Source organism: Spermophilus citellus, assembly GCF_964194105.1.
Source record: "Spermophilus citellus genome assembly, chromosome: 7".
Taxonomy (NCBI): Eukaryota; Metazoa; Chordata; class Mammalia; order Rodentia; family Sciuridae; genus Spermophilus; species Spermophilus citellus.
This window is the reverse complement of record NC_138188.1, coordinates 117,067,454-117,093,228: the sequence shown is the minus strand read 5'-3', so window position 1 is coordinate 117,093,228 and position 25,775 is coordinate 117,067,454. Positions and strand designations below refer to the sequence as shown.

At 35.7% G+C, this 25,775-nt stretch overlaps 1 protein-coding gene across 1 annotated transcript; it reads right to left on the bottom strand.

Annotated features, from left to right (window-relative positions):
• Positions 1-6,829: 6,829 nt before the first annotated feature.
• On the bottom strand, positions 6,830-25,443 carry TMEM207 (transmembrane protein 207; the record flags this gene model as incomplete). The annotated part of the gene is made up of 5 exons (XM_081301971.1): positions 6,830-6,969; positions 15,735-15,877; positions 16,733-16,777; positions 23,384-23,421; positions 25,372-25,443. The coding sequence occupies 5 exons, from the start codon at positions 25,441-25,443 to the stop codon at positions 6,830-6,832; spliced, it is 438 nt and encodes a 145-aa protein (XP_081158097.1).
• Positions 25,444-25,775: the final 332 nt, after the last annotated feature.

Below are 25,775 nucleotides of genomic sequence, written 5' to 3'. Positions count from 1 at the left end.
CCTCAATAAAATTCTGGCGATTCGAATACAAAAACATATCAAAAAAGTTGTGCACCATGATGAAGTAGGATTCATCCCTGGGATGCAAGGATGGTTCAATATACGGAAATCAATAAATGTTATTCACCACATCAATAGACTTAAAGATAAGAACCATATGATCATCTTGATAGACACAGAGAAAGCATTCGACAAAGTACAGCATCCCTTTATGTTCAAAACATTAGAAAAACGAGGGATAACAGGAACTTACCTTGACATTGTAAAAGCTATCTATGCTAAGCCTCAGGCTAGCATCATTCTGAATGGACAAAAGTTAAAGGCATTCCCTCTAAAATCTGGAACAAGACAGGGATGCCCTCTATCACCACTTCTATTCAATATAGTTCTCGAAACACTGGCCAGAACGATTAGACAGACGAAAGAAATTAAAGGCATAAAAATAGGAAAAGAAGAACTTAAATTATCACTATTTGCGGATGACGTGATTCTATACCTAGAAGACCCAAAAGGGTCTACAAAAAAACTACTAGAACTAATAAATGAATTCAGCAAAGTGGCAGGATATAAAATCAACACGCATAAATCAAAGGCATTTCTGTATATCAGCCACAAAACTTCTGAAACGGAAATGAGGAAAAACACTCTATTCACAATATTCTCAAAAAAAATAAAATAAAATAGTTGGGAATCAACCTAACAAAAGAGGTGAAAGATTTATACAATGAAAACTACAGAACCCCAAAGAGAGAAGTAGAAGAAGATCTTAGAAGATGGAAAAATATACCCTGTTCATGGATAGGCAGAACTAACATCATCAAAATGGCGATATTACCAAAAGTTCTCTATAGGTTTAATGCAATGCCAATCAAAATCCCAACGGTATTTCTTGTAGAAATAGAAAAAGCAATCATAAAATTCATATGGAAAAATAAAAGACCCAGAATAGCAAAAGCAATTCTAAACAGGAAGTGTGAATCAGGCGGTATAGTGATACCAGATTTCAAACTATATTATAGAGCAATAGTGACACAAACAGCATGGTACTGGTACCAAAACAGGCGGGTGGACCAATGGTATAGAATAGAGGACACAGAGACTAATCCACAAAGTTACAACTATCTTATATTTGATAAAGGGGCTAAAAGCATGCAATGGAGGAAGGATAGCATCTTCAACAAATGGTGTTGGGAAAACTGGAAATCCATATGCAACAAAATGAAACTGAATCCCCTCCTCTCACCATGCACAAAAGTTAACTCAAAATGGATCAAGGAGCTTGATATCAAATCAGAGACTCTGCGTATGATAGAAGAAAAAGTTGGCTCCGATCTACATATTGTGGGTTCGGGCTCCAAATTCCTTAATAGGACACCCATAGCACAAGAGTTAATAACAAGAATCAACAAATGGGCCTTACTTAAACTAAAAAGTTTTTTCTCAGCAAGAGAAACAATAAGAGAGGTAAATAGGGAGCCTATATCCTGGGAACAAATTTTTACTCCTCACACTTCAGATAGAGCCCTAATATCCAGAGTATACAAAGAACTCAAAAAATTAAACAATAAGATAACAAATAACCCAATCAACAAATGGCCAAGGACCTGAACAGACACTTCTCAGAGGAGGACATACAATCAATCAACAAGTACATGAAAAAATGCTCACCATCTCTAGCAGTCAGAGAAATGCAAATCAAAACCACCCTAAGATATCGTCTCACTCCAGTAAGATTGGCAGCCATTATGAAGTCAAACAATAACAAGTGCTGGCGAGGATGTGGGGAAAAGGGTACTCTTGTACATTGCTGGTGGGACTGCAAATTGGTGCTGCCAATTTCAAAAGCAGTATGGAGGTTCCTGGGAAAGCTGGGAATGGAACCACCATTTGACCCTGCTATTGCCCTTCTCGGACTATTCCCTGAAGACCTTAAAAGAGCATGCTGCAGGGATACTGCCACATCGATGTTCATAGCAGCACAATTCACAATAGCTAGACTGTGGAACCAACCCAGATGCCCTTCAATAGATGAATGGATAAAAGAAATGTGGCATTTATACACAATGGAGTATTACGCAGCACTAAAAAATGACAAAATCATGGCATTTTCAGGGAAATGGATGGCACTAGAGCAGATTATGCTTAGTGAAGCTAGCCAATCCCTAAAAATCAAATGCCAAATGTCTTGTTTGATATAATGAGAGCAACTAAGAACAGAACAGGGAGGAAGAGCTGGAGGAAAAGATTAACATTAAACAGAGACATGAGGTGTGAGGGAAAGGGAGAGAAAAGGGAAATTGCATGGAAATGGAAGGAGACCCTCATTGTTATACAAAATTACATATAAGAGTGTGTGAGGGGAATGGGAAAAAAACAAGGGGGAGAAATGTCTGTTCAGGTCCTTGGCCATTTGTTGATTGGGTTATTTGTTATCTTATTGTCTAATTTTTTGAGTTCTTTGTATACTCTGGATATTAGGGCTCTATCTGAAGTGTGAGGAGTAAAAATTTGTTTTGTAGATGGGGTAGAGATAGAAGATGGGAAGGGAGGGGAGGGGGGATAGTAGAGGATAGGAAAGGTAGCAGAATACAACAGTTACTAACATGGCATTATGTAAAAATGTGGATGTGTAACTGATGTGATTCTGCAATCTGTATTTGGGGTAAAAATGGGAGTTCATAACCCACTTGAATCTAAAGTATGAAATATGATATGTCAAGAGCTTTGTAATGTTTTGAACAACCAATAAAAAAAGAAAAAATAATAATAATAATTTTGATTCACAATATTTGATTCACAATAGTATTCATATTTTTTATAGTTCAGTATCTTAAACAGTGTAATTATTTATAGATTTCTTTAATTAATCTTTTATTTTTATGGATTGTATAATTGCCTTGATTTTTCACTTTCTTCATCTTCCACTTATTAATCATTGATTATGATGTCATCTACATGACATTTTTTTGTCTTTAGTCATTCCTATGACCATTTACAGTCATGATCTGACTGGAGCTGGCTCTTCTCTGAGCTGCTTCAATGCCTCTGATTTGTGAGTGTTTCTGGATGTGCTTCAGCTTTGAGTTGCTTCATTTTCCTGTTTCTTCCCCAAAGACACTTAGCAAAGTGGAGAAACTTGAAGCTCCTGTCAATTAGGACATCTATCTGTGTCCATCTCATTAATCTTTTCAGGTACTGAGATCTTATGGCTAAGTTTTCTCTGTTATCTTCTCACTGTCTCGTTGTTTTTCTGAATTAAATACATTTTTGTTCCATTACTGAAATCATAGTGGATTTCTAAAGGAAGTAGACATGTTCATTCTACCATGCATAACTTAAAGTTAAAAATAGCCAGGTCATAAAATTATCATGAGGATAAATCTGATATTGTACATGATAGCAGTTTGTGCACCATAAGTCCTACACACATATCTGGCATTACTACTCTACATTAACATGTTTCTTCAGAATTCTTTCTCAGTTGACACAGGGAGATTATGTTAACAGCACTAAGTCTTTGGCTAAGTCTTTGGCTTTTACCTACATTTCAGAAGTCTTCATACCTATTAAAATCCTAATTATTTTGGGGAGTGTCTGGAACCAGGGAACATTACTTACCATTTTGTTTAAATCTGTACTAAGTACCGGGTAAGCTGCTTTAGACACTTTGGGTATAAATTACTAAATAAGATAACAATTCCCCCACTTTTGGATTTGGATTATAGTCAGAAAAGACAAACACCAGACTCCAGATAAAATTCACCTGTGTAGTACAGCAGCAGATGATAAGTGTTACAAAAAAGGAATATATATATATATATATCTATATCTGCATTAGGAGGTGGAAAATTTCTGAGTTGGGAGAGGTTGCAATTAAAATAGGGGACTCGGGATGACAAGGTGACTCTTGGGGGAAAAAAAGGCTAAAAGAAGTTGAGGGAGTGAAGTAATGCTGATATCTGGGAAAAGATTGTTACAAACAAAAGAAGCAGTCTTAAGGCCAACAAGGGCAGATGGTTGTGGATAATATATGGGAGGCTTGAGGACCATATTCCTGGAACAAATAAATGGGTAAAGGACAGAGTTGTAAGAATGGAAATCCAAGAAGAGTACATATCATATAGGGCCATGTGTCAAGGACTTTGGCATTTCCTCTGCTTAAGGTAGAATCTCATTAGTTTCATTAAGGGGCATGATCCTCCTAATAGTGGGAAAAATATCTTCATAGGAAAAGATATCCCACATCATATGTCATCAGGGAAATACAAATTAAAACAACAATGAGATTGCACCATACACTTATTGGAATGCCCAAACTCAGAGCACTGATAATACCAAATGCTAACAAAGATGTGGAACAACAAGAACTCTCACTCATTGCTGGAGGAAGTATAAAATTGTACATCCTCATTGGAAGATCATTGGGAATTAAAAAGAAAAAAACTAAATATGTAATTCAATACTCTTGCTCTTGGTATTTACTCTAAGAGTTAAAAACTTATGTCCACATAAAAATCTGTACATGAATATTGATAGCAGCTTCTTCATTCATAATTGCCCAAACTTGGAAGCAACCAAGATATTCTTCAGTATGTAAATGGATAAACAGTGGTACATTCAAACAATGCAATTTTATTCAGCATTGAAAATAAAGGAGCTATCAAGCTATGAAACTTGTATACATATATCAAAGTCAAATGAGCCAACCTGAAAAGACTTCTTTTTCCAACTACATGCTATTCTGGAAAAGAAAAACTATGAAGATAGTAAATGGATCAGTGGTTGCCAGAAGTTAGAGGGGAGAGAGGAATGGAGAGGCAGATCACAAAGAATGTGTAGGGCAGTGGACCTACTCTGTATGACATTATAATGGTGGATACACACCTTTATAAATTTGTCAAACCTATAGAATGTACGATACCAAGAGTGAAGCATAATATAAACTATATACTTTGTATGATTGTGATGTACCACTGTAGGTCACCAGTTGTACCTAATGTAGTATTATGGTGAAGGATGTTCATGATAGGATAAGGTATACATGTGTGGAGATGGGGTATAGGGGACATGTCTGTACTTTCTGCTCAATATTGCTGTGAAGCTAAATCTTCTCCAGAAATAATTGATTAGAAAAGATGACTGTAGCTACTATATTGTAGGCAGAATATTGGAGAACAAAGGTAGGATCAAATAGAAAATTTAGATGATATTATAGTTATCAGGTAAGAATGGATATTGAATGGCTTTCACCAGAGATATGCTAGGTAGGAAATCTTTGAGTCTAGAAATACATTGAAAGTAGAGTCAACAAGGTTTCCTGACAAAATGGATGTAGAAAGTAACATAAAAACTCAAGGATGACTTCAAATCCTTTAGCCTGAGCAACAGGAAATTTGCAGCTACCATTAACTGATAAAATAGGTTTGGAAAAAGAGGACTGAAGTTAAGTTTGGTTCAGTTTGAGATTATCTATTGATAACCAGTCAGGTATGTGTTGTCATTTAGATGTGAGTTGTGCCCCCACAAGATCATGTGTGAGACAATAGAAGAAGTTTTAGAGGAGAAATGATTGGGTTATGAGAGTTTTTAACCAAATCAGTGAATTAATCCTGATGGGATTAACTGGGTGGTAATTGAAGGTGGGTAGGGTATGGCTAAGTGTTGGGGGGGGTGCCTTTGGGGTATACATTTTTATCTGGAGAGTGAAGTCTCTCTCTGCTTCCTGATAATCATGCCACCTCCTTCTGCTACACTCTTCCTCTGTGATGTTCTGCCTCATCTTGAGACCCAAGGAATGAAGTGGGTTGTCATTGGACTGAGACGTCTGAAACCGTGAGCCCCCAAATAAACTTTTTCTCCTCTAAAATTGTTCTGGTGAGGTCTTTTAGTCAGAACAGTGAAAAGGCTGCTCAAAGAGTACGTCAAGTGTTTGGTATAAAAAATTTTCATTTTTGCTTTTTTCCTACCCTGGCCCCTGCTGATGGTCACTGCTGATGTGTCACTTGAAAAGGTCTCATTACTACTTCTGCAGTCAGACTCTTCAATGAGAACAATGATATCTATGCCAAGGATTCTTATTATGGAGCTACAAGCAAAGCCAAGCCTTGAGGGCAGAGAAAGACTGTGGTCTCTGAAGTACATATTCACACAAGTAAAATGGCGGCCTTCTCCTTACTCTCCTCATTGGCATTACACATGTGCCTTCTCTTAAGCAATATCCATCTGCTTCTGTCTACACTTTCTCCCTTCTCAGGCTGAGGAATAAGAGCTCTTGGACTGAGACCTGTAATATTTTCCTCTCCTTCATCATTTAAGCTCCCCCTTCAACTCCAAGCTTATTTTTCCCTTACTATTCTTTCCTCTTTCCTCATACTAACTTGAATATTCTCTTTCTGGTTCTAGGAATGGACACGTCTGAATGTCTACTTAGGCCATTGTTAAAGTATTATAATTTTATTGACTCTATAGTAGAGGAGAGGTCTGATTAAGATGGAAATAATGAGGAAGAGACAAATATGAGTAACAATACAGTAGAATCCTAAACTGGACGGAGGTGATTCCTAGCACTTGGTTCCTGCCCACTTGAAAACTAATGAAGAACTATTATACTGGTTGTGTAGCATAAAAAGTATAACAGAGTAATATATGAAAAGTTCACTAATTCATTACTAAAACTTCTCCATGACTAAATTTTTTCCCTACATTCATTTTCTCTACTACTTGCACATTATCAGATTAGATTATTATGTCTCTAGGAATTCTTAGTAAATGAAAGAATTATTCTTAAATTTAATGTTTTGGAATTATACTTTCAGTTGATGATCCAAATCTAAAAACAACCTTGTGTTTTTGGAATTTCTTCATATGGGGGTGGAGGACCTAGTGTGTCAAAACATGGAACAGGGTACTGCTCAAGGTTTTGAGTTTGAAGGTGAATTCCAACAGTTGAACTCACAGTTGCTTCAGTCCCTGGAAAGAAAAAGAGATATGTCATCTTACTAGACAGCATAAAGCAGAAGTATACAAAATGCCTGATGAAATCTGCCATTTTTTTTAATCACTAGGGCAACTGAAAATTATTTGTACACTTGAGAAAAAATTTACAACTATCTTGCTCTCCAAAGTGATAGTTTAGTCATGATAGCAAGAAAATTTCCTTGAATGAAGTGATCGTATCATTATTGACCAACCCATCGAGAAGCATTTACAATTTTATAACTGAAACTAGGAGGAATTTTTTTTTTCATAGAACAGAATAGAGGATTCCTTATACAGCATTTTAGCTAATACTCCCAGCATAGGACATGCAGGTTTCACTTTCTAGTGTCTAGTGTTTCTACATTAAAATATCACTTTTAAACTTTATTTGTATTTATTTTTACTAACTGCAAATAATGCAAAAATCACTTTAAACATTTTCTTGTAATAGTAAAAATGTTAAGATAAATGCTGAAAAATTTGCATTTAAAGTATATCACACACACAGATTCTAAAATTTAAAAACATACTTTGAAATAAAGATTCTGGTTTGTAGATTGTACAATAAAGTCATTAAATATCAAAACAGGCCTTTTCATCCACAAACTGGTAACCTTGAGAGACTTTGAATTTATTCTAGTAACTTTTAGAACTTTATTAGTATTTTTTTGAAAGATTATTTTTGAGCCACACAGGAAATCAACAGTAATATTTTATAACACTCTTTCTTTGTATACATTTTTTTTCACCTGAGTCTTTACATGACTTTGAATGATTTTGATTGCTTCTTCCCAAAACAATAGTAATGACCATAAATTTAATTTTTTAGGAGTCCTTGAACTAAATCCAGCTCTTGGGTGTTTTTGTATATTAAATTTAACTGGAACGCATCTATACCTATTCATTCACATATTGACTATGGCTGCTTTTGAACTATAGTGACAGAGGTGAGTAGTTCCTTCAGAGACTATATGGACTGCGAAGCCAAAAATATTTTATCTGTCCTTTAATAGAAATTTGCTGACCTTCCTTGAAGAATTCCACTGGGAAGTTTCCAAAGAACATGGTCCAATTATAAAACAAATTTAAAAATGTGTTACTTATTAGGCATTAGCTGCATCACTCAAGCCCATTTGTAGATTACTCAAAATGTTTACTTGGGTGTGGAACAACAATTTAGATTCATGAATTTTTATACATTTGTATTTGCCTGATTTCTTATCTTGCTGGTCCTTACAGCAAAGTGTAATAATGCAGATATTAATATGGCATATGAAAGGTAGAATACAGTTAGAATATTAGTCTCACCTGTTGATTCAGTAATTTTCTCAGAAAGTTATTTATTTAATTGAATAATCCATTCCTAGGCTATTACATAATATTTATTTACCCAAACTTTTTTTGTACAATAGAATGATAATGATAGTGTCTACCTATAAAAAATTAGTACAATGTTTAAGGTGAGTTCTGGCACACAGTAATATTTATTATTATTATCTATTAGTTATCAATAATTTTACTATGCTATGAATACACATGTACTTTTTGTTTATAATAGTATTTCCTGATCTTCTATTTTAATGGCTACATAATGTTTTAATAAGTATCAAAATTAGTTTGAACAAAAATCATAAAATAAAAAATATCCTGGAGTAAAGCTATAGATTTAGGCTGACACCAGCTGTCTGTAGGACTTGATCATTAGTAAAACATATTTGCCTAAGTAATTCCAGCCATTTGAAAGCTTGTACTCAACATTGACTGTTTTCCTGGGAGACTGCTCCAGATATAGTCAATATAAAGTCAATGGTAATATCTACCTGGAAATTGTTGACCAGGTGACTCCTACACATTTATTACCTTTGCTAATTTACTTCTACTTCTCCAATATACTCTACTATTGCTATTATGAATGTTGTGTTCTAGGGAACAGGATCTTTACAATTATGCTCTGTGATTGGAAAGTTTTATTATTTCCTACAGATTTGTCTGTTGCTCTGAAACTTGTTATAAAAAACTACAAGGCATTTGATTAATAAAGGTAACTAAGCTAATATGCTCAGAAAGCTTTTGAAATAGAAAGTATATCAGTTTTTAATTGTTTTCAAGGCATGGTTACATATAATTCATGTGATTGGGGGCGGGGAAAGCAGGTGTTACTTTTATCTTTTACAAAGTTAAGAAACTAAGGGAACTCAATTTAAAATGCCTACAAAAATCCTATAGTATTATCAGAACTTCTGGCTAAAGTATTAGAGTTTATGGCTTAATTTTGTAAAACCTATACATTTACCACTGAGTTTCATACCCAAAATTCATGTTTTCCACATTATTAAGAATAATTCCAATAGACTTGACAGTTTTTTTAAGAGAGAGAGAGAGAATTTTTTAATATTTATATTTTTTAGTTTTTGGCGGACACAACATCTTTGTTTGTATGTGGTGCTGAGGATCGAACCCGGACCGCACGCATGCCAGGTGAGCACGCTACCTCTTGAGCCACATCCCCAGCCCTGGACTTGACATTTTAATATGTCTTTTCTATTTGTTCTCTTTTTCCTCCTTTATCTCATCCCTTTATCATATATGGAAATCATTCTCAAAGGCCTCAAATTGACTCCACCATCGACTAACTGTGCTGCTTAGTCTGTAAATGCCTTCATTTTCTCATCTGTAGAGTATTTCAAATTATGGTAGGTCCCTCAAAGAGTAGTAGAGAAGAATAAATGAAATTCAAATATCAAAGTCCTGGGTCATAGTAAATGCTCAATAAATGTGAATCATTACTGTTGTCATGCCCTTCCTGGAAAGTGTGTGAATAAAACATTCCTTCTTTCCCTATGTTAAAAAAAAAAAAAAATCCCAGACCATTTACACATAGAACATAAAATACACAGAAGAGATCTCTAAGGATCCTAAAATGAACAAATCCTGAGAGACCAGAGGGGAGAAAGGGACACAGTGTGAAAGGCCCTGCTTCTTACTCACCTCTCTCCAGCCTCCTTCCTCTCTCCGGGTCAGAGCACTCACATTTAATCACTGCTGGAACACCAGGATCTCTATTTTCTTTGAAATAAGAAAAAGAGACAATTATCTGTAAGGAAGAAATGGGGTCAGGGAGATTAGATAGTTGGAGAGCAGCATCACGAGGGACATCAGACCTGAGAAGCTAAGCCAGAATGAGTGTCCCCAGGAGGAGTGTCTCTGTGGGCTTGCAACTTGCTGCCTCCTCAGGAAAGGTCAGGGGACCGCTTGAGGGCTGAGAGAACCCAGCTCCAATCCAGGAGAATATGGAAGGAGAGTAAAAGTACAGTGAAGTAGATTTGATAGTGATTCACTACTTTTCATTAAAACATGGACTAATAGTTGCCTGGTCACTCTCCCATGCTCTTTTCTAATGAACACTACATTGTTTATTTACCACAAGCTCAATTTGTCTTTTACTTATTTCCTTAACCCCAAGCTTATTTTCCTTCATTGTCTTTAAATGGCTATTTTCTCATTACTAGGTGCTTTTATTTAGCTTTATGGCCTTATTTTCAGTGAAATCTTTCCTTTATCCTTGTTTTCTGTGAATTAAAATAGAACAACCTTGTGTTTTTGAACAAATTTTAAAACTCCGTTGATAATATATTACTGACTTCTTACATACCGATTTAAAATAAAATAACTAACATAACAAACTAAAATTTTTTTTCTGTCTTTCTTTCTCCCCCCCCCCCCCCTTTGTGACTGGGGTTTTGCTATGTTGGACAGGTGGGTCTAGAATTCTTGGGCTCAAGCTGTCCTCCCACCTCCACTAATTAATAGCTGGGATTTCTGCTGCCTATCACTATACCAAGCATGTTTACTTTTAAGATCACTTGTAATTCTATCTGGTTCACTTTGTCTTATAGTCCTTGGTTCTATAAAATGGTGTGTAATGATCCAAAATGATAGAGATTTTGGATATTCATGGTTATATGAGAATTTTAACAATTTTCTATTTTGCCTAATTTTTACTAAAAACTTGCACAAATTCCTTTAAGAAATCTTTCTGCAGCCCAGTGTGCACTTTCAGTCTTCATTTCCACATTAATGGTGGTGGGGGGGGGGTAGGGAACTGGTTGCAAATGTGTTTTTTATTGAGTTATCATTTAGGAGGAATTCCAAGAGCATTATTAAAACAGGTAAGGTACTGAAATAATTAACCATTGATAGAAGAATTAAGTTGTACACCTAACATAAGTGCTGGAAGGAAACAAAATACTCAATACTAGAACTGTTCATGTCTGATGGTGGAGGAAAAAGCACAAGAAGACATCAGAAACTGCTACATAGATGATCCATTCGAGAATCTGTAAAGGCATTGAATGCATATTGTGGGGATTTGGAGCAGAGATGGAAAGAAGAACTGCATCCAGAAGAACAGTGGGGTGGGGGTGGGGAGAACGAAAAGCAGGGAAGAGGACCTAGTTAGCAGATTCTGGAGCTAAATCCAGGAAAAGGAAGTGGGCCTGGAGCAGAAAAAGATAAGACAATTGTAGGGTTTTTGTTTTGTTTTGTTTTTTGTTTTTATAAAATAGATTTTAATCTTAGTCTTTAAAATACAACTTCAAACTAAGATTCTTCTCCTCTTAGTCCTCATCTTCCTCCTTGCCTACCTTCTTGACTTTATTTTGGTCTTCCTCCTTCTTTCGTTGACAATTCCTTCTCTTCCTCTTTAACCTCCAAGGTCTGTGTAATAGGGCTGCCATAACAGAGTGCCACAGACTGAGTGGCTTTAAGCACAGAAATTTATTTTTTCACAATTCTGGAGATTACATGTCCAAGATCAAGAGTCAGCCAGGTTAGGTTTCTTCTGAGAACTCTCTTTGGCTTGCAGATGACCAACTTCTCCCTGTTTCTTCACATGGTCTCCTCTTTGTGCCTGTGTGCTCATCTCTCCTTAGAAGGATGTTAGTCTTGTTGCATTAACACCTACCCCCAATTTCCTCATTTTACATTAGCTTTTTAAAGGCCCTATCTTCAAATATGGCCAGATTTTGAGGTACCGAGCCTTTAAACTTGAACACATCATTTCAATGGGGTATACAACCCAACCCATAACAGGGAATATTAGAGGGATTATTTCTTCCTTTCTGGGAAATAAAGATCCCCATCATGATGTATGAGCATTGAAGATGATAACTGAGTGAATAAGTGTTGGAGACTCTTCTACTGAACCCAATGACTATTTAGGGGAGCCGTTAAGTATAGGATCTACCATTCAAGAGAATAGATATTATGATATTAAGATATTATATTAAGAGCATAGATATTATGATATTAAGATATTTAGAGTATAGATATTATGAAGGGTAGGAAGATACGGTTATCTGAGTGCTGAACCAGCACAATACTGTGAAATGAGATAATCACTACTGGACAAGGGGATGTTCTTGGGCTCTAAAGTGTTTGACTGAGTTCCCAAGGACATTTTTAGACCTGAAATCTCATCAGACATTGACATGGGATGGCATGGCAACCCCTTCCTTAAATACCTTTTATAAGGATGACAAGTCAAGAAGTTACTTTCTTCTCTTTAGCATTTTTTAATATGGAATGTTTGCAGAGTTTGCATGTCATCCTTGCCCATGTTAATCTTCTCTGTATCACTCCAATTTTAGTATATGTGCTGCTGAAGCCAGCACTCTTTTTAGTATTTCTAATCAAGATAATTGGTAACCTGAGTCATGTAATGTTAGCCTGAATTGCTATTGAGATAAAATGTCTATTTTATATATTGTAACATTAGTAAAGTTCAGTCAACTCCAACCTTTGATATTCAGCCAAAATTCTCCTCTTGACTCTTCTCATTTGAGGGCAGCCTCCATGAGATCCTGAGAGTCAAACCTTTGACACTTACATCAAATGTGCAGACCTATTTCAATAAATATGATCAAAAAGTCGTGATATAAAAGTGAAATAACTTTTGAAGAAATAGAATGAAGGACTGGGAGGAACCCAAGGTTCATATATCAAATCTAGTATCTCCATTAAAATGTTTTAAATGACCCATTTCTCATATTCTATATTCAGAAGGGAGCATCCTGGGCCTTCCTCTGTGTGTAACAGATAAAAGGAAGGCCATAACCTCTATTTCATATTCTAGTATGTTGCCAGTGTCATTCAAATTATTTCTAATTTTTCTCTACCTCTTTCAAATAGTGACTGTGAGGAAAACTCACAGGTACAGCCCCACATTTCAATGTGTTATTATGTGAACCCCTCAGGTTCTGGACTCAGCCTCAAGCTATGAGCACCTCCTTGGTGAAAATTATGGAGACAGGTTTGGGCCCTCAATATCTATCCACAGGAAGATCCTGGAGAGGCTCTCTAGCTTCCCTTTGGAGAGCAGCTTCTTCTTATAGAAATATTAGGTAGGAAGAATCATTTATCTGGAAAGGTGAAGGTATGATGAGAATCCAGTCAGCCAAGTAAATCCTGTGTGGATTAAGGTTTTTGACTCCCTCAAAATATCAACTCTCCGGAATTCATTTCCAGCAAAATTTGTTAAGAAACTTCTAGGGATCATAGAGAACACCACTTCCTTAATTACCCTTTTGTATTTTGTTTGGGAAAGGAGAAACAGGAATGCAAAAGCATTATTAACTCTGGGGCAACATTTATAGCAAAACTGTGAATGGTTGTTAGACCCCTTCATAGCCATCTTGAATATCACTCAGAGAGGATGGAAGATTGGCAGTGGGTTGGATAAAGTGAAATCCAACTCATTGTAGGAAGGGAAAGGATAAATGGTAAGAGATAACTGAGCCTGTAGTCTCCAAGATTGACAATATAAAAACAGCTTTGTAAGATAATTCATGAGCAAAATATGACCCAGAAGCTGTACCAGTGGCACTGGGAGGAAATGATAGAATGAGGACAGAAATAAATATACTAGAACCCAATCCCTACAGTTATGGAGTCACTACATGAAAATATATGATATTCAGCATCTGTGGCTATACTTTGTGTACAGGGATGAAATGGCTAAGCCCTTAGTGTCCAGCCTAAATTTTCATAGACTCTCTACCCACAATTCTGGGTAGTTTGAAGTCTACTAGTTGACTTACAGCAAAGAGTTCTATGTATATTAACTCAGAAGTGTGAGAGTAGATAAAATCCTTTAAGAGAAATAATAACCACTTCCAAATACAGAGAATATCAAAAAAAAAAAAAAAAAAAAACCTCAACCTATCACTTGTTAGATGTAAAATAAACTGTGACCATATTGTTATTTTAAAAATTCAATTTCTTTACAAGTTTATATTTTTCTTGTTCATAATGATTTCAGAATAATATGGAACATGTGACTGAATGCCCAAGACTCAATACTATCAAGTGCTTGTGGCTGAGACAGTGTATCAGCCTGGACCCCCTCTCCCACACTCAGACCTATTCTGGCTGGTTCACCCAAGTTCAAGAGCAGGCAAAACAATCACGTTGCAAAAATTAGAAAAGCATTAGAGAAATAGGAACATAAACTGCCTTAGACATTATAGCAGCATAATTGAGTAGCTTAAAATTAGAAACAAACTTTTTTTAAAAAATATTCAAGATAGTCTAGTGGAAGGTTCTTCTTCAAAGTGAGAGAAGGGCTAAGATGGAGAATTGTGTGCCTCTCTTTAGAAATGCAAGTTCAGCTGGAAGAATTATAATGCCATTTATTAACTATCTGTAGTTTAATGAAGAAAAATAGGCCAACATTAACATGTAGATCCCTTTGACATATTTAACAAACATATTTTGTTAAAAGGTCAGTAACCCTATTACCCTCTCTGCTTCATAAAAAGTGTTTTTAGTTTCAGAAGAAAGATGTATTATCACTGGAGAATTTAACAGTTCTTCCCAAAATAACCATTTCCCGAACTGATAATATCTTGTCCTTGTTAAAGGACTTTTGGGTGGGAAAAAGTTAATAGTAAAAACAATCACTAAATTTTAAAGTAACTTTTGAAGTTAAAACAGTTTATTTTTACCAAGCACTCTTGGGACAACTGTGGCATGTGATGTAGTACCTAAGAGGGAAATTCTCATAACACTGTTTGAATGAAGATGAAGCTTAATATGAAGAAATAAGCTAATGATTAAAGAAAGAAATTATCAATTGTAGCCTTCCAGAAATCCATGGTAGTTTTTTTCTTTTGTTCGTTTATTTGTTTTCCTATTTATTGCTAGGGTTGGAAGCTACGCACAATTCTAAGATCTTTAATTTCTTCATTTCTTACCTTCTCATGCAAATTGGGAAATGAGGGAGGAACATGTTTTGGGGGGTGGAGATTGAGTACAGGCAGCATCAGGATGCTGTCAGTGTGTCTGGAGAGAAAGGGCATATGGATTGGCACTCCCCTGTCCAGTCACAATGATTTCACACTGTGCGTTGGCAGTAGACCATCTGGAAAATGTGGTTTAGTGCTACTTCAGATGGGTTAAGTGAGTCATAGATAAGTAACCAAGACTATGAATACAAGTTGGATAGACTGATGTAAAAAACTCAAGAATATTCTTCTGCAGTTTAGATTCTATCTCATACTCAAATGTGAGTCAGTTCCCTAAGATATATTCCCTTTCTTATGGGCTTTCTTTCTGATTTTTTCTCACTTAAACTCTTCTCAAAGCATGCCTTTGGCTATACCATAAGCCATTTACCATTCTGAGTTCACTGATGCACTTGGCAGATGATAGCTTTTCAAGGCTTCACAGAGAAGTTCCAGAACTCTGTGTCAACTCACCACAAATGGAATCCAAATCTCCAACAGCAAAAACAGCCATGGTGCGTCTTGGGGAATCCATTCGGGATCTCTTCAGCCAGCACTGGAGACAGCAAAGCACCACTCCACAGAGAAGAGACACCAAAAAAATCAGCAGTAGGAACCTGAGGTCAAAAGCAGCCAGAGGGGAGTGAGGTAGAGCAAGCAAAGACTTCCTGTTACTACCTGAAAAGTGGTCAGGGACTCAGCTAGACGGGGTGTTGGAATCCTTTAAGCAATCTACCCCCACCATAATTGCCACAGGCCTGGAATATTGTCTGCCCTCAGAGAGGTTTGATCTTACCACGTCGTGATTAATACTTCATCCTTGGAAAATGAAGGAGTATTCTAAAAAGCAGTGTCTTGGTTTCTTATTTATTGAACTAGTTAATTCTTCCATACATTCATTAATGACAATAATTAATGACACATCATTTAAGGGAACATTATCTAGTCATTCCAGACTTCCATATATTCATTCAACTAATATTTTTAGTAAGTGTTATTAGGGTTAGGAAAAAAAGATAAGGTCTCCATGTTTCAGAGCTAATCATCTAATAGAACTGATAATATGAAATTTGGAAGTTACAGATATCAAGATTTAGGAAGTATATCAACTATCTTAAAATTTCTGATGAACTATCTCATAAAAGAGGCAGCTGCTTATTTTTATTGCTTTTATTACCAAAAGTAAAATTTGTAGTCACTTAGAAAAATTTCAAGAGGAAAGAAAAACAATTCACCACTAAAAATCTCCATCTCAGAAATACATTATTAAAAATAGTTAAGTTCACTGTCACAGAAAATGTATAAGTAAACACTGGCCAACCATCTGGAAATGATGTTTCTATAGATATTGATGTACGTTACCCCTAAATTTCCTTAAGCTGTGTGATTTCTTGTGCTGTCTAAAATTATTTAGGAAAATGATATGCATATTTCACCAAATGTTTTATAAAACAAATTGAGAATATCCTTACCAGATGTACCAGTCATTAGGGTGTTGATCAGTATAATTTAGACACCTGGTGATAAAAGAAAAGCAGTAAGTGCTAGAATTCTAGCTGGCTAAAGCCTTTGTCTCTGGGGCCATAAAATTTTTACTCACCACATCCCCCCATCTGTTTCCCCAGAACAATTGTTTGTTTACCGCCACCACAACGCCTGCCCGGCAACCTACTCCCAGCAAAATTAAGTGTGTAAGTTACACTGTGTCGGTGCCAAGGCACTGAAAAGATGGAACGGTTTGAATCTGCTAGACATACAAACAGATGATTGCCCTGAAATATGTTTGATTCTAGAGTTAAAAATACTGTTGTGCAACAAGAAGGTCATGACTAACTTTTTAGGGCCAATGTGTCATCGGTATTAGGCAAGTAATCATATCACCCTTCTGTTGATCCAGGTATCTAGAGTCCTTTACTTTCCAAATTCTCCAGGGAAGGTTTATAATTTCTATTAAACTTTAATATCTTGGTAGAGTAGCAAGCATTGGAAAATTGGTTGCTTTCTAGTTCAACAATTGGTAAACAAAGAAGTTAGGCTAGAAAGAAAATGAATGTGGCCACATGTTTATCATTCACCAAGAAGAGGAGTTGACTTCTTCAGTTGGAGGGGAGAGATCGTTTGTGTGTTGAGGCATATCTCAATCATTCTTGAGGTAAGTTTGAAAAGATCACACAAAAACAAATTTCACATGGGTTTGACTCTCAGGAGTAGAGATATATGTATTGTTTGTCTCAGTCCCTACCTGACCTGGTGCAGAGTGTATGTTTGCATAAGGACTTCTTTCCAGACTTCATGTATGGCCACTTCTAACGTGTCTTGAGAATGAACAGGGGAAACCTGTTCATCACAACCTGATAAGCTTCTGAGATGGAGCCATCCTTAATCATGCTTTTTCAGCCACTGTTAAAATAACATTTAGTGCTTCTCAGCTTGGAAGTGCTCATAAGCATCCATTAATTTATTGCTTTCACATTCATCATTATACTAGTTAGAAGTGACTTTCTAATACTTATCGACTTAGAAATTTTGCCTTAACATTGAAGATAAGTCAATCACCCAGACACTAAAGTTTTTATTTTCTTATTTTTGTTTCTTTGGTTAGTTAGTTTGTTTGTTTTAAGCACCCAGAGAGTTTATGAAAGTTCATATGTACAAATGTTGATTTAAGAATTGCAATTGAAGCTGGGCACAGTGGTGCATGCCTGCAATCCCAGCGGTTTGAGAGGCTGAGGCAGGAGGACATCAAATTCAAAGCCAGCCTCAGCAAAAGCAAAGCACTAACCAAATCAGTGAGACCCTGTCTCTAAATAAAATACAAAATAGGGCTGGAGATGTGGCTTAGTGGTCAAGTGCCTCTGAATTCAATTTCTTCTACTCCCCCAATCCCCCCCCAAAAAGGCAACTGAAGTATAACTTTCAAAGGTATCTCAGGATAAGTGATCTAAGTGATCGTTAGTAAAGGATGGTAACAATAATAATGACACATCTTTTAAGGGGATATTATTCTTGTCATAGATAAAAATGTAGATTTTTATTTATAATTAAAAGTTTTGGTAAGAAAAACAATTTAGAGAGCTCAGCCCTATATTGTATATATTCTTTTACACAAATACAATGATTCCAGCAAAAATAGCTATTAGTTAAATATAAAATATTCCATCATTGTACCATCAAGGCTTCTCTTGAAGATTGTATAATAAAGAACATTTTCCTTTTAATATTTTCATATTGTTTGAATATTTATATAGGCATTACTTTTGTCATCAGAATATAGGCATTACTTTTGTCATCAGAAAGTATTAAAATATTACATTAAAATATAAAAAATCTTCAAAATATAGTATCCAACTCAAGAGATGAATATAGGTAAATTTTCATGGTGTCCTGATCAAATAAAAAAGCTGAAGTTTCTTGTTTGTAGATCTTGACTTCTAAGATCAAGGCTTGGAATGGATTATCTCATCTTCGTGCATATATAAATCTCCTCTATTTTTACATTTAGAATTAGCCTATATAACTTTAAGTCAAGTCTAAATATTGAGTGCCTCATTTTATTTCATAATTCTTATTTATTAGCCACTCATGATTGTTTTCAGTGCTAGCAATAACCCAAACTTGACTTACTTCACTTTCTCTTTTCTAGCCCTGTGCACCCTCTGGTGGTTGTTCTTACAAGTGATAAAATGGCCAAAAAGAACTTAGCTGGAAAATGGAGTTGTCAAGTAATTCCAAAAATTCTGACATCTATCATGTAATTCCAAAAATTCTGACATGTATCTCACTCTAAGGATTTTATTCACTGTACACCTGGGATCCAGAATAAGGAATGAAAGTGGGAGGTCACCAGCTGGAATTTAACATAGAATATGTGTCTTCTGCCTCCTTCTTTCTCACCATTATTCCCATTTCTTTCTCAAGTTCAATTCTTCAACAAAAACATTTTGAATTCTTAAAAAAAAAAATAATTTCTGAACTGTAACAGCATTCCAATTGCTCAAATTTTAAATGCAAGATCTTTAGAGTACAAAGTTTATATTTTTAAAAAATGAAGTTATTATTCAGGTGTTGCTCAAATTAGGACGCTGATGTTAAAAACAAAACAAGATAGCTATCAGGGAGAAATGAGAGCAGAAAGGAATGTTTAAGGAAGACATTTAAAATAATCAGAATCTTCTAGAAGTAGATGATAGAGATAATTTCAGTTTCTACAAGAACAAGGGCCCTTCTTTACTTGGATCCTCTGGAAATGATTCCTGCTCTACTAGTTGGTCTTCTCAGTGCTGAGAATCCATGCAACTAAAATTTTAAATTCATTAATTACATTAATTCAGGAAGAAAACTGCAGATCTGCTCCATTTGTTCCTCTCTACAATTTTCTATGGCAGGCATTCTTCCAAACCAGGTATATTAGGTCATGTCAAGTAATTCACTTTAGAACTTACAGCACTATAAGTGAGGCCCACACTATTATAATCTTCCTTTTATAATTCAGAAAACTCATTCGCAGGGAGGTTAAGTAACTTGTCCAAATTAGCATTACTGGAAGTGGCAGAGGTTTTAAACACAAATGGTCTGGCTGTGGAGCCATGTCCATTACCACCATGCAATACTGCAACTGGGAGCACTAAAACTCAGCTCTACACTGTATGGAGTGCTAGCTGAATGCATCCAATATCCTGTGTTCCAAAATGCTTTCAGGAAATACTGAAAGTACAAAAATAAAAAAAAATTTACAAGTGAGAGCATGGAGAGTATCAGGCACAGAGAATAAGACAAGAATGAGATCAATTTGTAAACCAAATGTAATAAGTCCCATTTATAAAAGAACTGAACTCCAGATCTGGCTTAAGCTTTCTGGCAGTTAATAAGATGAGAGAGAATTGGTTATATACTGTCCTTTAAAATGAACAAAACAAACAACATTATTCATCAGATGTAAAACTATTCTTCCTATAGAAACCAGAGAAAAATTCAAACCATGGAACTTCATAAAGAGATCATTGTTAATAATAGGAACAGTGTTTCCATAGTCTTAGAATAAATAAAATAACAAATTTCATGATTTTTTTTTCTTTTTAAATAAAACTACTCCTCCAATTAGGCCAATGTACAATTCGTGCATACAAACAGGTGGGAAAGATGGGTAGTAAGTCATGTCATCCATAAATTGGTGGTAAATTGCATAGTATCTAGGAAACTGAATAGGCTATATGTTCCTCAGGCATTTCACCAAGTTTATAGTGATTAAATGTCAGGTGTACAATATGACTTTATGGTTAAACATCTGGGTTCAGAATTTAGAGTCAGTTCTGGGTCTCCATCTAAACTCTACCTCTTCTTTGATTCCTTGCTCTTGAACTAAATATTTACCCTCACTGGCCAAGTGAGATGGTAGCATGCCATTAGGAAATTTATTAACAAAATTAATTTACATAATGCTTTATATATATATATATATATGTTTTATAAATCACTATCTACATACATGCAAATCAGTGTAATTGTTTATTTATGGGGAGAGGAATGGATTAAAGAGATAGAGGGGCTCTATCACATTTGATTTCATACAATAAATTAACACTTAAATTTTATGTAAAGTGATGCAATGTATTATTGCTACTAAAAATTCAGTTATAAAAATAAAATGATTAGGTCATATCACAAAATCAAAAGCCTAGTGTTTGAAAACAAATTTAAATAGAACTAATAATAGATCAAAAATTTTAAACATTGAGTATATATATATATATATATATATATATATATATGAATCATTTTGCAAATTATTGGATCACAGAAGTTAATTAATGAAAAACAAAGTTATTTGTGGCTATTCAGAGATCCTTTCTCACTCAAACCCGGCCTCTATCAGAATAGCCCTCATTCCATTTTCTTTCTGCTCTTCTACTCCCTTGCATTCTGATCCATCTCTGATTTTTGTGTCCATTTTGTGTGTGAACTTTGGGCAAGTTACTCTTCTTTTATGTTTCTCATTTCAAAAGGACATGTGGAGAGGGCCATCTCTATGCTTCCTTTTACCTGTAATCTAGTGGGTTTGTGTTACTCTCTTATAGTTTGATAAAGGATGAATGTATACTCTCTTGGACAGGTAATGGATTTTAACAAAGATAATGTCTCAGATCAAAGATGAAATCCTAAATTGAAGATCTCTAGGACAAATATAGGTAGAGAAAGTGAATCCTATTTGGATGTGGAACTTCTACTCTTTAAGAAACCAGCACACCTTTCATTATAGACTAATCTCACTAACACTACCTTGCATAAAAAAAAAGAGAGAGAGATTGTATCTACCTCCAATACCTTTACTTTCTACTTCCCTATTCTTCCAGCTACTCTCTTGTCTTTATTTCCTACTAATTTGAAATGTATTTGAGGCACATTTTAGTCAGCTTTTTTCATTGCTGTGACTAAAAGAATCTGACCATCACAATTATAGAGGAGGAAAAGTTTATTTTGAGGGCTCATGGTTTCAGATTTTTTATACCATAGAAGGCCAGCTCCATTCCTCAGGGCTAGAGGTGAGGCTGAACATCAAGGTGAAAGAGTGTGGCAGAGGGAAGCAGCTCACATGATGATCAGAAAGCAGAGAGAGAGAGTTCCACTCACCAGATACAGAATATATGCCGGAAAGCCACAATGAATCACTTCCTCCAGCTACACCCTACCACTTCAGTTACCATTCAGTTAATCCCCATCAGGGGATTAATTTACTGATTTATTGGCTATAACCCAATCAGTTCTCCTTCAAAACTTCTTGCATTGTCTCACAGGTGAGCTTTTGGAGGACACCTCCATCCAAATCATAACAAGGCAGTTTCTAGTTTTCACTCAAAAGGGAAATAATGATAATATAATGGAAAATTAGATGTAAGAGTTTAGATGTAAAACTTAAATGTAGCCAATAAAAGGTCATACCTAAGTATCAGTGGAAGTCCTCTTGTTAGTTTACTATCTGTCTGGATCTCAATTTCTTCACCTAAAAAGGAGACCTGTAGCCTCAGAGGCTCAAAAGTAAATATAAATCGTTCCTCAATGCCATGTTTCCCTGTCATGTTGATTAGAGAATTAGAATTGACACTTAAGACACTTTCCAATTATGAAATCCTGTATTCTATTTTTCTGAGTCAAAGGCAGAAAACAATGAGGCAGGATGAGTGTAGCCATGAAATCCAGAGTTAGGAAAGCCTATAATCAAAAATTATCATGTCACAAACAGCAAGAGATAGAACAAAATGGCAGGTCTGAAAATAAATGAAAAGAAACAGCAATGAAGGTTGATGCAAACACTAAAAGGGGCATACACTTAATAAGCAGATTGTTAACAAGAAGATGATCCTCCAGAGACAGGCGAATGACTCCAGAGCCCAGGAAAGCCCCATTTGGCCCCGACTCTTACTTTAGAGCCAGTGTCCATAGACCTTGGCTTTGAGGGAAACAGACAATGATAATTGAAAGCAGCTGGCTGGCAGAGAGTGTAGCAACCAGAAGACAGCACTTGGCAGGAGTGCTTTTCTGACACTTGCACTAAGTCACAGTGCATTACAGTTATCATGAATCATCATCAGCATTATTAATGGCACCTTCTCCCCATCTCCCGAATAGAATTCTGGGAACCATTAAATCCACAGCACAAAAAGTGAGAAAAGCGAGTCAATTATTCACATAATTCATATCAGAATCACTTTGAAATGTACACATAATACAAGTTAGAATTTGGGTTCGTTTGTTGTCCGGTAAATTGCCACCCATCATTGCTGTGACCTATGCATGTGAATGCAACTGCGGAGGAGGTGACATCGTGATGATTCTCTCATGCACTTACAGCACCCTGGATGCTTAAAGGAAGGGGAAGTCAGTGACCAAAAATATCTAGAAATAAACCAGGCCCCTTCTTTATTTAATAACGATCTTAAGAAAATGATTATCTCCTGGTTTTAGAAAAATTAAGCCATCTGCATTTAAAAACTATTAGTCTTTTTCTTATGTGATTATCACTATCACTTGAAACTCTTTGGGGGCTTTTTAATTGACTTTACTCTTTTTGATTGTTCGAATTTTTAAAATGCTAAATAAAAACAAGGAATCTATTGCTATTTACTTACATTTCATTTTCTTCGCATGGCAGATTCGAAAGCACCAACTGAAACACATGTTTAGAACAATAAAATCCAACATCTCATCAGTCTAATCCTTTAATACGAGCAGTGCCTAGAGACAATGCGGGTTTATATCTTTCTTTTGTTCTTGTTCTTCTTCTTTTTTTAATTAAAAGCTCTGCTGCATAGTTTATTGTTGGTGTACAGAGTTTTAATTGAAAAAATTTCTCTGGGGGCTGGAGGTGTAGCTCAACGGTACAGAGACTGCCTAGAATACAAGGCATTGGGTTTGATCCCCAGCACCATCATAAAACAACAAAAACAAAAATTCTCTAGGTAGATTTTTAAATTCAGCAGTGACAGGAGATGTGTATTGCAAACCAGATTCTTATCCTACATACACTATAGATGTATTTGAAAAGAGTTTTTTGTTTTCTCTATAGGCAGATTTTGCTTCCTCTAAAGAGCTTTTGTATGCCTTGCATTTTTCTGTGTATTTTTGCATTCGAGGCAGAGGAAAGAGTTCATTAGTTGTGAGTAGTATTTTCATGCAAAGGAAGCAAGTTCCCAGTATGAGGAAACATAAGTCAAACCTATTTGCATTAATGGGTGTTAAATGTATGCATGAAGGGGTGACTTTAACAGCTCTAAAGCTGAGGTCCACTTAAGATCATATGGAATTCCTGCTGAGATTTACAATCTTTATCAAAATGAGGGTAGGTAATAATAACCTTTAGAAGACCCAAACCCCTAAGCTTTCCATCACAATTATCTTAGTTCTCTGTGTTGAACCTTACAGGTTATAATAACACCCACAATTACAAGGAAAGAAACTATTTCTTTCTAAAGACTTTGTGTGTTTGTTTTTTCGTAAGAATTGGAACTCTTTCTGTGTACAATAAAAAAGCCTTGAGATGTCACTTAAACGTAGCTATAAAACTCAGCCCAAATAGGTCAGTGGAAGCATTTATTTCACTGGACTGTTACATATATGTACAGGTAAAAACTTTAAATGATTGACCTAGGAATTTTGTATGAGATATGAATTTTCTCCCTTAATTCCAAATTCTTCTTCTTCAGCACCTTGTATGCACACCACCAAGTTTATCTGGGCAAAGAGATTTGTGGAGTTGCAGATGGAGTCATGAATTGGTCATCAGAGAGCATGATAATGAACAATTTATAAGCACAGAAAATGAGTTGCATTTTCTTTTGCTAGATTGCTGCAAATAGATTTGCATACTAACTGAGAGGAAAATGAACACTCAAATTTTGTCCATAAAGAAAGTTTATTTATGAGTAAATGAAATCATCTGGGATCTAGCTTAACAGATAAACAAATAAAGCCAGCATTTCAAGTCACTTCCCAATCTTCTCTGCGTGCTGTACCTGAGTATATATGGTATTTCATTATTACCACCTCACTGCCAAAGCATTAGCTGTCAGACTCCCACGTTATTTTGAAATGGTGAGGGACGTTTTAATATGCTTTAGATCTAAGTCTTTCAGATATGTTGGTTTCAGATACAAAGATACGGTTATTGGTCAGAAAAGGATGCTGGAGTGGGGGAACCAAAATAAATCCTAAAATGCTTCTTTCTACATCAGTCAGCGTTTAAAAACTGTTGAGAATCAAGTATGGTTGCAGGCAAAAAGCAACATTCTTAAATTAATCTAGCCATGATACCTTTCTCTGTGTCAACAATATTTTTGATGTTTTGAAAATTTCACAGCATAGCAAAGTGAAGTAAAGGTTAAATGTGCATCGTATTATTTCAATCATAAGAATAGAACTAAATAAAGAAGATGTCAACCAAATGCCCTGGATGTTTTATTTGCTGTATCTTCAGCCAACAAATAAGTTGTAAGATGCTGGTAACACCTTCTTAAAGGAATTATTTTTAAAATGTAGTTACAATGCCCAAAGAACATATCTATAGCAGGTCAAATCCTCAGAGTATTTTAGAAAGTCTTCTGGAAAGAAAGAGGGTTACCTGGAATAGTGACAAACACCAAGTTCCTGTTGAGATCACCGAAGTGACACTGAAAGATCTGGATCTTGACATCCTTCAAGGCTAATCTGCCCAGAGATGGTGCTTTGCTGTCTACGCTGGTCTCTCTATCTCAGAACTTGCTAACTTCTCCATGCTGTGCTTCCTTCCAGAGCAGGCATTAATGATGGCTCCTTGTGACTAATCAAGTGCATGCTGGGGAGGAATGTTGGGTGCATGATTTCGGGTACTAAGAGTTTTAGGAATTTTAGTTTAAGGTCAGAACCTTGGTACTGTTTGTCAAGGCCCTAAAAGGAAGGGTTATAAATCCTGACCTGCAAAGCTAGCTGGCTGCTTAAGTAACTTTCAAAATTCAAGTGCATGCCTTATTCCAGGGAACTTGTGAG